Source organism: Salmo salar, chromosome ssa27, assembly GCF_905237065.1.
Source record: "Salmo salar chromosome ssa27, Ssal_v3.1, whole genome shotgun sequence".
In the NCBI taxonomy this organism is placed as follows: domain Eukaryota; kingdom Metazoa; phylum Chordata; class Actinopteri; order Salmoniformes; family Salmonidae; genus Salmo; species Salmo salar.
Window position 1 is genome coordinate 30,442,243 of NC_059468.1, and position 14,379 is coordinate 30,456,621.

A 14,379-nucleotide genomic window follows, 5' to 3' on the forward strand; every position below is an offset into this window, starting at 1 on the left:
ACCTTGTGAAGATGCTGGAGGAAACAGGTACAAAAGTATCTATACATCCACAGTAAAACGAGTCCTATATCAACATAACCTGAAAGGCCGCTCAGCGAGGAAGAAGCCACTGCTCCAAAACCGCCATAAAAAAGCCAGACTACGGTTTGCAACTGCACAAGGGGACAAAGATCGTACTTTTTGGAGAAATGTCCTCTGGTCTGATGAAACAAAAATAGAACTGTTTGGCCATAATGACCATCGTTATGTTTGGAGGAAAAAGGGGGAGGCTTGCAAGCCGAAGAACACCATCCTAATCGTGAAGCACGGGGGTGGCAGCATCATGTTGTGGGGGTGCTTTGCTGCAGGAGGGGCTGGTGCACTTCACAAAATAGATGGCATCATGAGGAAGGAAAATTATGTGGATATATTGAAGCAACATCTCAAGACCGCAGTCAGGAAGTTAAAGCTTGGTCACAAATGGATCTTCCAAATGGACAATGACCCCAAGCATACTTCCAAAGATGTGGAAAAATGGCTTAAGGACAACAAAGTCAAGGTATTGGAGTGGCCATCACAAAGCCCTGGTCTCAATCATATAGAACATTTGTGGGCAGAACTGAAAAAGCGTGTGCGAGCAAGGAGGCCTACAAACCTGACTCAGTTACACCAGCTCTGTCAGGAGGAATGGGCCAAAATTCACCCAACTTATTGTGGGAAGCTTGTGGAAGGCTACCCAAAACGTTTGACCCAAGTTAAACAATTTAAAGGAAATGCTACCAAATACTAATTGAGTGTATGTAAACTTCTGATCCACTGGGAATGTGATGAAAGAAATAAAAGGTGAAATAAATCATTCTCCTCACTATTATTCTGACATTTAACATTCTTAAAATAAAGTGGTGATCCTAACTGACCTAAAACAGGAATTTTGTAATAGGATTAAATGTCAGAAAATGTGAAAAACTGAGTTTAAATGTATTTGACTAAGATGTATGTAAACTTCCAACTTCAACTCTAGGATATAGTATATAAGATATAGGATAAGATACAAGATATAGGATATAGTACATAAGATATAGGATAAGAAAGAAGATATAGGATATAGTACATAAGATATAGGATAAGATATAGGATCAGATATAGGATATACAAGGGCATTATATTCCTCCTCTTATATGTTTTGGAAGCCGTCTGAGGCCACAGATTGCAGGGTTGGGTTTCAGTGTGCTGCAGGTCCTGGAGAAGTGTATCTGTATTACTGCTATAAACTAAAGCAGTCGTATATGTTGAAGCTAAAATAAACTAACGGTGCATTTCTGTTACAGGGTGTTGGGTGGGTGTCTCAGTGTTTCAGTGCACATGGAAACTTAGTGTGCATCGCAAGTGGCACCTATTCCCTATAGGGCTCTGGTCAAAAGAAGTGCACTTTACTATATAGGGAATAGGGTGCCATTTTTACATTTTAGTCATTTAGCAGACGCTCTTATCCAGAGCGACTTACAGTAGTGAATGCATACATTTTTCTCTCGGTACTGGTCCCCCGTGGGAATCGAACCCACAACCCTGGCGTTGCAAACACCATGCTCTACCAACTGAGCCACACGGGACCAATGAGGATGCACTGTGGACTTACCGTGTGAGCTGCAGCTGAGAGGGGGGTTCTCTGTACAGGAGTCCTGCGGTGGCTGCGGTTGTCCCACAGGACTATCTGGCCAGAGTAAGTTCCGCCCACCACCAGGTTAGGATGGAACCGGGCAAAGCCCACCGACACCACTGAAGACTAGATGAGAGAGGGAGAGAGAGAGGATGGGTTAGAAGGAGAGAAAAAGAGGAAGACAGAGGGGGAAGTGAGAAAGAGAGATAGAAAGATAGAGAGGAGAGAAAGAAAATGGAGAGAGAAAGAAAAAGGAGAGAGGGGGGAGAGAGAAAGGAGAGAGAGAGAGAGAGAGAGAGAGAGAGAGAGAGAGAGAGAGAGAGGAAGGTGGGAAGAGAGCACAACAGTTGTTTTGAGTAAGGAGGGAAAGAGCGTGAGAGAGAAGTGGGGTAACGAGGGAGGGGGGGAAGGAGAGAGGGAGAGAGAGATGATGAGTTGACTGTACAGGGTCTACTGAGGAGAGGAGGGTGACGTAGGAGTAACAACAGAGACAATGTGGAGGATTGTGGCCCCAGACGTTTTATATTACAGCATCAAACCCTGCAGGAGCCAGCGGAGCGCAAAGTGTAGCCTCCATCATGACAAGCGTGGCCTTGAACCCCCTCTCTTTGACACTGTGTTTATTGAGTTCTGGTTCCTCTTCACTGAGCCTCACATATGGCTTCTTCCACAGTATCAGCATGCATATTGTATAGTAGCCTCTACTCTACATGTGTATCCCCAAATGGCACCCTATTCCTTTATAGTGCCCTGGGCCCTGGTCAATATTAGTGTACTATTAATGAATATGGTGCCATTTGGGACTCAACCCTTCTCCTCTCCTATAACCAGTGATTAGTTGATCATGACTAGGGCCCTGAGTTTTACTGACCACAATGTGACCTGGCTCTAGTCCTAATCATAAGAGAATGTTACAGTGAGTACAGTACTGCTTTTCCAGAGCTGACACTTCAACAATTCAATATCTACTCTTTCTGTGTTGACCCAAGTTGCACTTGAACCAGAACTAAAGCAGACACGGTTGGTCCACTGGCAGTACTTTCCCCTGTTTACACACTGAGAAGACCCTATTTGATCTGGTTCAACTGAAATAGGGATGAAGTGTGGCGGCATTGTTTTCTTTTCTCTTTCGGATCTACTGTTTTATGAGTGAATAAAAGAGTCTCTCGCTCTCTCGCTCTCTCTCGCTCTCTCTCGCTCTCTCTCTCGCTCTCTCTGAGTCCTGTACCCAGAGTTCATTTTAAAGAGGACTGGAAAACAAACCAGAGCAAAAGAAAACACACTTCTTTCTTTCTTTCTTTCCCTCTGAAGAAACCCGGCTTCCAGAACGGCTACAGAAGAGCCTCGGATGTGAAGTGGTTTTTCAAACAGAGACTCAAAATAAACTGAGCTTGAGGGGTAAAAATAAAGTATTCTGTTGGCCATCAGAAACCATCCCTGAGAAGTATATTTACCCACAGGGCCGGCTCTAGCCTTTTGGGGGCCCTAAGCGAGATTTGGCAATTGTTTTTAGTGACCTCCTCTTGATGGCGGAGAGAAAAATGTAAGATTTAAAGTTTATTTCATGCAATTCTAGTCATTTTGCCATTGGGTGGAGAGAATTATAGAACTCTATTCTGAGTGAGAGTGACTGCTGATGAGAAAAACTGCTGATGCACAACCAAATTTGCATGATGAAATGCATAAATGACGTACTGTCCATACAAATACTGTACAAAACAATGATACACTTAGTGTGTATTATAAAGTCAGATACAATAGACTTTCATTTGTTGCATCCCTCAAAACCACCAGTAAAATACAACAACCAATTGATCAACTTCTTAATAAGATATAATTGTATTCTTGTTCACTAGCCTTGTGTACTGTAGGAAAGCCTAGAAGCGTGGCACGCAAGGAATAATAAACTCAGAAAAATAAGAAACGGCCCTTTTTCAGGACCCTGTCTTTCAAAGATAATTCGTAAAAATCCAAATAACTTCACAGATCTTCATTGTAAAGGGTTTAAACACTGTTTCCCATGCTTGTTCAGTGAACCATAAATAATGAATGAACATGCACCTGTGGAACGGTCGTTAAGACACTAACAGCTTACAGATGGTAGGCAATTAAGGCCACAGTTATGAAAACTTGGGACACTAAAGAGGCCTTTCTACTGACTCTGAAAAACACCAAAAGAAAGATGCCCAGGGTCCCTGCTCATCTGCGTGAACGTGCCTTAGGCATGCTGCAAGGAGGCATGGTGCAAGGACTGCAGATGTGGCCAGGGCAATACATTGCAATCGTCCTGATCGTCCTCGCAGTGGCAGACCACGTGTAACAACACCTGCACAGGATCGGTACATCTGAACATCACACCTGCGGGACAGGTACAGGATGGACTGAGGGCATCTGGGCCTGTTGTAAGGCAGGTCCTCACCAGACATCACCGGCAACAACGTCGCCTATGGGCACAAACCCACAATGGCTAGACCAGACAGGACTGGCAAAAAGTGCTCTTCACTGACGAGTCGCGGTTTTGTCTCACCAGGGGTGATGGTCGGATTCGCGTTTATCGTTGAAGGAATGAGCGTTACACCGAGGCCTGTACTCTGGAGCGGAATCAATTTGGAGGTGGAGGGTCCCTCATGGTCTGGGGCGGTGTTTCACAGCATCATCGGACTGAGCTTGTTGTCATTGCAGGCAATCTCAACGCTGTGCGTTACAGGGAAGACATCCTCCTCCCTCATGTGGTACCCTTCCTGCAGGCTCATCCTGACATGACCCTCCAGCATGACAATGCCACCAGCCATACTGCTCGTTCTGTGCATGATTTCCTGCAAGACAGGAATGTCAGTGTTCTGCCATGGCCAGCGAAGAGCCCGGATCTCAATCCCATTGAGCACGTCTGGGAACTGTTGGATTGGAGGGTGAGGGCTAGGGCCATTCCCCCCAGAAATGTCCGGGAACTTGCATGTGCCTTGGTGGAAGAGTGGGGTAACATCTCACAGCACCTGGCAAAGACCTGGTAAATCTGGTGCAGTCCATGAGGAGGAGATGCACTGCAGTACTTAATGCAGCTGGTGGCCACACCAGATACTTACTGTTACTTTTTTTACCCCCCCTTTGTTCATGGACACATTATTCAATTTCTGTTAGTCACATGTCTGTGGAACTTGTTCAGTTTATGTCTCAGTTGTTGAATCTTGTTATGTTCATACAAATATTTACACGTTAAGTTTGCTGAAAATAAACGCAGTTGACAGTGAGAGGACGTTTCTTTTTTTGCTGAGTTTATAATGCTGACTCTTTCACTCAACACTTATGACATATCTGTTCCCCCCCTCACACACATACAGATGAAGCACACTTCTTTGAGTGAGAAGTTCTTCATCACCCATCTAAACCAAGTCTGTCTCCTCTCTTCTCTTTTGGCATTAAAAGGGCACTCTGCGATTGGTACATGTATTTTTGGACTATAGTTTTGTTGTTGAATGAATCCCAGATTGCCCCTTTAATACAGCCCTCATCGGTTCCTAAATGCTAACTTCGCTATGCTAGCCCTCGACAAGGCCATTAAACCCCATCTCTGAAGTAGATGTACGTCTGTCATTTCAAATCAGAGCATCAGAGGCCCCGGGCCTGACCTTTGACCCTTTGGCTGTCTGTGGTTGGGCTTGCTGTCAGAGCCACGCTCCTCAGACAGGGCTGCTTCATTACGGGGCTAATGATAATGAACGCCCGGCCTGGTGGGGTCACCACTCCCCTACCAAGACATTCATCAGAGGACTAATGAAGGAGAGTAACCCAAAACCCCCAACGGAGAAGAGAGGAGTACTTAGCCACAGAGCAGACCACTCCTCTTCTCTTTATATCTCCTTTCACCTCTCTCCTCTCTCTCTCTCTTCTCCTCTCTCGCATCGCTCCCTTTTTCCTTGTTTCTAACTCTCCTCCACTTAAGAGATGAATACGTTTCTAAATGTTTATGAGTGTCTATCCCTCTAGAAAGGGATATTTGTTATACCATACTTTGTTACAAAGAGACTTAAGATAAATAAATTGTGTTTTCCTCCATTTAAATGTGAATTGTGGTGAAATAGGAGAAACCTGGCTTTGACTAAGACAAGCAGGTTCACTGCTCATTAGAATGAGGTTGAGGTATAATACCACTATCCATCTCTTTGAGTCTCTGTAATAACCATGAAAATACTAACTTTAAATCTTCTATATTAGAAGTCATCAATTATTCTGTTCTATAAACATACATGTCTGGAAGATCCTCTGCTTGCAATATGACATTATGTACTCTCTTTGCCAGAGTTATCATTGCTAATAAATCACTAAGCTTAATGGTAAGGACAGAAAAGGAGGATATCAAAAAGACTGGATGTTCACTCCATATGTTCCGCAGACTTCTGACCCTATCAGGCACTTCATCTAAAGTGGAGAAATCCTTTAACTAAATTCAGAGTTCCCACTCTTTAAAGTTTAATCCGCACCCTATTTCACCACTACCCTCGTCTGTAGGCCTACGGAATGAACTACTGACATTAGTGCCGTTTGTCCCTACAGTGCAGTTTGCAGCGTCTGCCAGAAATGCGCATTCTCCTTTATTCTTAAGTCATATATCAACATGCGTGAATTACCCTGACTATACTGTCTATCATTAGCTACTGAAGACTGGTTCTATTGTCCCCATGAAACAATTTATGACTTCTGCCCAGGGGGAATTGGTCGACACATTAAAGTATTTCCCCATTCAGATGTCATGTTGTGTTATTAACAGATAAGTTAATATAAGGCAGAGTCAACGTCCCAAATGGCACCCTATTCCCTACATAGTGCACTACTTTTGACGAGAGCCACATGGTAGCCCTATGGAAGCCGAATGGACCCTGGACAAAAGTAGTGTAAGTCAATTTGTAAGTCGCTCTGGATAAGAGCGTCTGCTAAATGACTTAAATGTAAATGTAAATGTAGTGCACTATATAGGGAATAGGATACCATTGGGATACAGCCAGTGATATTAGGGGCCAGATTCAATCTTTGTTTACACAACTACTGCCTGTGAACACACGTCTGACTGGAAGCATCTGTCTGTAAGGGGAATCTACTTGTTATTTTTACAGTACATATGCAAATTAATTTCACTGTAGGGAAAGAGCTAATGTATGTTTATATACACTAAGTATACGAAACATTAAGGACACCTGCTCTTTCCATGACAGACTGACCAGGTGAATCCAGGTGAGATCTATGATCCCTTATTGATGTCACTTGTTAAATCCACTTCAATCAGTGTAGATGAAGGGGAGGAGACAGGTTAAAGAAGGGTTTTTAAGCCTTCAGACATGTATTGTGTACGTATGCCATTCCGAGGGTGAATTTAAGTGCCTTTGAACGGGGTACGGTAGTAGATGCACCGTATTGTATCAAGAACTGCAGTTCAATATTAGGAAGGTGTTTGTGTTCCTAATTTTTGGTATACTCATTGTACAACTGAATAAATCTTAAGATCTAAGTCTCATGAGTACCTTAGAAACAAAGTGGATATAACAGTAAATATAGGCCCTTGCACCTGTCTGAAGGTTCCTATATAAAACCCATCTCGCACACTTCTCTGTGCAAAGTCTGTATTATGATCATACCTCAATAATATGACTGTCTTTCAACCAAATCAGACATTAATTTCCAAAGTTAAGTAGCTCTGAGACCATTTCTCCTCTTTCTCAAGGTCCGTTCAGCGTGAGTCCATATCCTGCAAAGTCATCTGGCGGTAGCCCAGAACTGAAAGGATGTTTAAACTGACAGCTCCACTGAAAAACACCAGTGAAAGTCATTTTTCTGCATCGACTCTCAATTGAAACGCGATGGTAAAACTCAAGCCGAGGGCCCAGCACCTACATAAAGCAAAAGGGTTTTTCCTTCCCCAAGCCAGCTGTTTAAATCATCTCAGAGAAGTGAAGTGCTTGTGACAGACCCTATTATATTAATGGGAAGTGTTCTGTACAGAATAATACACAAGGCTAACCCATGATGAGAGATGGCACGGAGCGAGGGATTATGGAGGAGAGAAACGAACACTCCCTCCTTTGTTGCCTCCCTCCTTACCGGAGGGAAAAATGCTCCTGGAGTTCGGGTCGGGGGAGGGAGGGAGTAGGAGGATAGATGACTGAGTAAGAGACAGTATATTCTCCTTTTCGATGTACCACCACACTCATCTGGTTTTCAGCAGGGCTTATGAGGACCAGATGAACTGAACCCTCTTCTCTTGGGATCCCTCACTCCTTTTCTGCCTGTCTTTTTTACGACACCCTGCAGATTTTGTCACTCTGTGGTCTCTGGCACAGCCAATGTAATACCATATCTCTGTTTCATCAAATAAAGAAAAGGAGGCTCTGTGAATACAAGCAGCCTTTCTCTCCTCTCTGCCCTCTCTGCCCTTTCTCCTTCACACTGCCTGCTCTCCTTCTCTCCTTCTCTTCTGCCCTCTCTGCCCTCTCTGCCCTCTCTCCTTCTCTCTGCCCTCTCTCCTTCTCTCTGCCCTCTCTCCTTCTCTCTGCCCTCTCTCCTTCTCTCTGCCCTCTCTCTGCCCTCTCTCCTTCTCTCTGCCCTCTCTCCTTCTCTCTGCCCTCTCTCCTTCTCTCTGCCCTCTCTCCTTCTCTCTGCCCTCTCTCCTTCTCTCTGCCCTCTCTCTCTACTTTTCTCCTTCTCTCTGCCCCCCTCTCTCTCTTTCTCTCTCTGCCCTCTCCCCCTGCCCTCTCCTTCTCTCCTTCTCTCTGCCCTCTCCTTCTCTCTGCCCTCTCTCCTTCTTTCCTTTTCATCTCTGTTTCTCTTTCTTCTTCCCTCTCTTCAGTGGCTGTGACCTTAGTCATACTGACATAGGAGAAGTAGCGCAAAGTTCTATTAAAATATCTAAAATAAAACAGATTATTCAGGTGTGAATTAGCTTTTAAAAACTATTGAATTGATTAAGTATGGTTAGAAAAATGGCTTTAACACAATGATAGACTGCTAAGTAAGTCTTAAAATGTTCATCTACATAATTTGCCATAGTCCATTAAAGCAATACACATAATCTAATCATTAGATCCAGGAACAGAAAGAATGCTGGAACAAGAACAATCCACCATAATGGAGGTAGAATCTCTAGCTAGCTGCTGAAAGAACGTCTTATATACAAGTCTATTATAAAAAACCCACAGACACAGGGTCTTTGCCCTTTCTCTTCCAAAACTCACAGTGGCTGTTATAGGATTTCTCCAGTAAGCTTTATGAGCAAATGCAACTCCATCCACCACTATAATTTGGAGTGGGAATCTCTCCAGAAAACATACGAAACCCTCTCTCTCTTTTTCTCTCTCGCTCAAACCTCTGGCACAGGGAGCAGGTCACGGCGAGTCATTGTGTTTAAAGAAAACCTAGATATATTAATAAAAATATGGCTGAGTGGGATGGGAGCTGACAGTGTCAGCGGGGGTGCCGGCGGGCTGAGGGGTGAGGGTGAGGTTTTCAGGGCGTGCCATTGATGTGGCGTAATCCAGCCCACTTGAGAGGGTCCTGTGATGTTACCGGAGTGCCGGGGGTTTGGGGCGATGACGGGTCAACCGATGGGGCTGTAAAGAGAGGAGCAGCACATCAACATCCTCACATCAATCCCCCCAGGATGATGTGCCTGAGGGGGCATTTTAAATCCATGGGGGGGGCACAACTAGTGTTGCTTTAGAGCCCTGATAACACAACGTAGATTGGTCTGTTCAAATGTACCTAAATGTATCTGAAATGTATCTGAAATGTATCAGAAATGTATCTGAAATGTAGCTGTACACATCAACAACCGTTGCTTTTTATAATAACACCCCATTTTGACGTGTATCTGAAATGCAGCCGTAGTTGCGTAAGGCCTACACATTATTTGTGCCTACCAACATGCACAGATCAGCTGACAGGATGAGCACCACCACTAGCTTATCAAAGATTCTTACAGGCTTCATAAATTACGCTTCAATCATTAGGAAAAAAATCAAACGTAACCCTAATTCTAACCTTAATACTAAACCCCCTAGAAATAGCATTTGACCTTGTGGGGACCAACAAAATGTGCCCAGTCGGGGACTTCTAGTCCTCACAAGTATAGTTAAACACGTCCACACACACACACACACACACACACACACACACACACACACACACACACACACACACACACACACACACACACACACACACACACACACACACACACACACACACACACACACACACACACACACGCTATAGCAAGAGAACAGGGAGGGGGTGAAAAAGTAGGCTGTGTAATTTTCATAGTATTGACATTACCTTTACAGTAGCCTATCACACAACGATTGTGTAATACAAATCAATCATAACAGAGTGAAAGTTTGCCTACTGATTTTAGTAGGTTACACATGCTATTGGTCCTACAATACAAAAATGTAGGCCTATCTGAAATACAGCCATATACACAACAACTGTTGTTTTCACACAAGAAAGCACATGATGTTGAACAGAAGCCCCACGAAGACTGGTAGCCTGATATGCGCTCATTAAAACAGCACGCATCGTAACCATTGATTCAGGACCATGGACATACGGCTACAGCCAGTCAGCACAATGAAAGGATAACTTTAGATGCACTGCCAATTTCAGCATCACCTCAGAGCACAAACAATATGCTACGTTGGTCATCGTCCTTATACCCGTCAAATAACGTAAAACTGTATATCTACGGTGCAGTTGGAATGTATTCAGACCCCTTGAGTTTTTCCACATTTTGTTACGTTACAGCCTTATTCTAAAATTGATTCAATTGCTTTTTTTCTCAATCTACATAATGACAAAAAAAACAGGTTTAGAATTTTTTGCAAATAAAAAGCAGAAATACATTATTTACATAAGTATTCTGAACCTTTGCTATAAGACTTGAAATTGAGCTCAGGTGCATCCTGTTTCCATTCATCATATTTGAGATGTTTCTACAACTTGATTGGAGTCCACCTATGGTAAAATCAATTGATTGGACATGATTTGGAAAGGCACACGCCTGTCTATATAAGGTCCCACAGTTGACAGTGCATTTCAGAGCAAAAACCAAGCCTGTTGAGGCACAGATCTGGGGAAGGGTACCAAACTATTTTTGAAACATTGAAGGTCCCCAAGAACACAGCGGTTTTCATCATTCTTAAATGGAAGAAGTTTGGAACCATCAAGACTCTTCCTAGAGCTGGCCGCCTGGCCAAACTGCGCAATCGGGGGAGAAGGGACTTGGTAAGGGAGGTGAACCCGATGGTCACTCTGACAGAGCCCCAGAGTTCCTCTGTGGAGATGGGAGAACCTTCCAGAAGGACAATCATCTCTGCAGCACTCTACCAATCAGGCCTTTATGGTAGAGTGGCCAGATGGAAGCCACTCCTCAGTAAAATGACAGCCCATTTGGAGTTTGCCAAAAGGCACCTAAAGGACTCTCAGACCATGAGAAACAAGATTCTCTGGTCTGATGAAACCAAGATTGAACTCTTTGGCCTGAATGCCACGCATCACGTCCGGAGGAAACCTGACACCATCCCTACGGTGAAGCAGGGTGGTGGCAGCGTCATGCTGTGGGGATGTTTTTCGCCGGCAGGGACTGGGAGACTAGTCAGGATCGAGGGAAAGATGAACGGAGCAAAGTAGAAAGAGATCCTTGATGAAAACCTGCTCTAGAGCACTCAGGACCTCAGACTTGGGCGAAGGTTCACCTTCCAACAGGACAACGACCCTAAGCACACAGTCAAGATAACGCAGCAGTGGCTTTGTGACAACTTTCTGAATGTCTTTGAGTGGCCCAGCCAATAGCCGTGCAGCAACGCTCCCCATCCAACCTGACAGAACTTGAGAGGCTCTGCAGAGAAGAATGGGAGAAACTCCCCAAATACAGGTGTGCCAAGCTTGTAGCGTCATACCCAAGAAGACTCGAGGCTGTAATCGCTGCCAAAGGTGCTTCAACAAAGTACTGAGTAAAGGGTCTGAATACTTATGTAAATGTGATATTTCAGTATTTATTCATCATTTTTTTTGCAAAAATATTTACAAAAAAATGTTTTTGCTTTGTCATTATGGGGTATTGTGTGAATTGATAATGGTAAAAACCATTTAATCTATTTTAGAATAAGACTAACAAATTATGGAAAAAGTCAAGGTGTCTGAATACTTTCCAAATGCACTGTATCAATAGCAATTAGACCCGCAAAAGCAAGCTATGAAATTAAGAATCTAAAAGATGCATTGAAGTAAAAAGCCAAGGCCTAAACTATACACTACATTCATAAATCCAGCAAACAACCAGTAGGCTTACAAGAGGGAAACCCAATTAATTAATCCTTCTGTCAAGGTGGCCAGGGCAATAAAGGTTGTAGCTTACCAATTAGATGAGTTGCAGCCTCCTCCATGCTGTGTTGAACCTCAAGAGAATTTTCTGATTTCATTCTTTTTCCTGGCAAAATTTACTTGTCAGGTCCCATTCAAATGTCATCTGGACAAGCTGTGCTTCTTGTTGATGTAACATGCTGCGGCTGTGTTCACTGAATACGCACTTCAGAGTGGAGAAAGAAGTGTCACACATTGCTGTAGATGTCCCAAATGTTAATCCTAATCCATGTTTCAGTCCCAAAAGCACAGTCGGCATTGCTGACAAAGGCCCGCCGTATCTTTGAACAACACTGAGTGGGGTGTCCATTTGTTGTTGCTGGCTGTGGTTGCGATTTCATTTAGCAAGAATCAATAAACTCTGCTTCCACTGGTTCAGTTTGTTTATATCCAACAGGTCATCAGGTCCTAGTTGCTGAGGTAACAGAGGTGCAGGTGCTTGTTGTAATGTTACCCTCGTGCTGTTGGTGCTAGGCCATGGCTCTTCTCGATCTTGTTGGTCAGCAGGCATTGTGGGGTATGGGCGGGTATTACATTTGCTGCTAGGCTCCTCAACCTTGGTGGTTGGGCCAGCAGTTTGCTCTGTGAGCTCGGTATCGCACTCAACATGGTGGTCCTCCGTTTTATTGCTCTTTGGCAGTGCCCAGCCATTTTTGGATATCCATGCTGATTAGACAGCTATAATTATTCAGCTCACAGCTACCATTACTCAATGAAGCTAGTAGCTACTAGCTAGTCTATTATTAGCTGTTTGGAAAAGTGAATGCATTTGGGGACTTTAAATATTACACTGAACAAAAATATGAACGCAACATGTAAAGTGTTGGTCCCATGTTTTATGAGCTGAAATAAAATTATCCCGAAATATTCCATACGCACAAAAAGCTTATTTTTAATCATTACACAGGTGCACCTTGTACTGGGGACAATAAAAAGCCACTCTAAAATGTGCAATTTTGTCACACAATGGCACAGATGTCTCAAGTTGAGGGAGTGTGCAATTGGCATGCTGACTGCAGGAATGTCCACCAGAGCTGTAGCTAGAGAATTGGATGTTTATTTCTCAAGTGACCTTCAACATCGCTTTAGAGAATTTGGCAGTATGTCCAACCGGCCTCACAATGGCAGACCACGTGTATTTATCTTCAGATAGCTCGGTGGGACAACCATATATCACAGGCATAGTAAGTACACTTTTCCTCTATAAAGTAGTTCTCACCAAAGCCAGAGCTAGAAAAGGGGTGGTGTCGAGGTGAGAAGGGGGATTATTTAAGATACTCTTTGAAGAGGTAGGGTTTCAGGTGCTTTCGAAAGATGGGCAGGGACTCTGCTGTCCTAGCTTCAGGGGGAAGATGGTTCCACCATTGGGGTGCCAAGACAGAGAAGAGCTTGGACTGGACTGAGCGGGAGCCAAGAGACCAGAGGTGGCAGAATAGATTACTCTGGTTGGGGTGTAGGGTTTGAGCATAGCCTGAAGGTAGGGAGGGGCAGTTCCTCTTGCTGCTCCGTAGGCAAGCATCATGGTCTTGTACTGGATGGGAGTTTTGACTGGATGTCAAAGGAGTGTGCGTAGGAACGGGGTGACATGAGATAACTTGGGAAGGTTGAAAACCAGGCAGCCTACAGCGTTCTGGATGAGATGCAGGGGTTTAATGGTACAAGCGGGGAGCCCAGCCAACAGCAAGTTGCATTAGTCCAGACGGGAGATGAAAAGTGCTTGGATTAGGACCTGTGCCGCTTCCTGTAATGTAGGGTTGTACTCTATGGATGTTGTAGAGCATGAACATGCAGGACTGAGTCACTACTTTGATGTTTGCAGAGAATGACAGGGTGTTGTCCAGGGTCACGCCAAGGTTCTTTGCACTCTGGGAGGGCGACACTGTGGAGTTGTCAACCATGATGGAGAGGTCTTTGAGCGGGCAGGCCTTCTCCAGGAGGAAGAGCAGCTCCGTCTTGTTGAGGTTGAGCTTGAGGTAGTGGGCCGACATCCAAGCTGAGATATCTGCCAGGCACGTGGGTACATGTTGCCACCTGTGTGTCAGAAGGGGGAAAGAGAAAAGTAGTTGAGTGTCATATGCATAGCAATGATAGGAGAGACCATGTGAGGATATCACGGAGGCGAATGACTTGGTGTATAGAGAGAAGAGGAGAGGGCCTAGAACCGAGCCCTGGGGGACACCAGTAGTGAGATTATGTGGTGCAGAAACAGATCCTGTCCACGTCACCTGGAAGGAGCGGCCTGCCAGGTAGGATGCAATTCAAGAGTATGTAGACCCTGAGACACCCAGCCCTGAGAAGGTGGAGAGGAGGATCTGATGGTTCATGGTGCCGAAGGCAGC

At 44.4% G+C, this 14,379-nt stretch overlaps 1 protein-coding gene across 4 annotated transcripts in view; it reads right to left on the reverse strand.

Moving 5' to 3' along the window:
- The window catches only part of LOC106588927 (cytoplasmic dynein 1 intermediate chain 1), a 129,635-nt gene that overhangs the window by 38,760 nt on the left and 76,496 nt on the right, over positions 1–14,379 (reverse strand). For all 4 annotated transcript variants that reach the window (XM_014178483.2, XM_045709255.1, XM_045709257.1 and 1 more), the window contains one exon: positions 1,616–1,762. In XM_014178483.2, the coding sequence (XP_014033958.2) occupies positions 1,616–1,762 (147 nt within the window). The remainder of the gene's footprint in view (positions 1–1,615; positions 1,763–14,379) is intronic.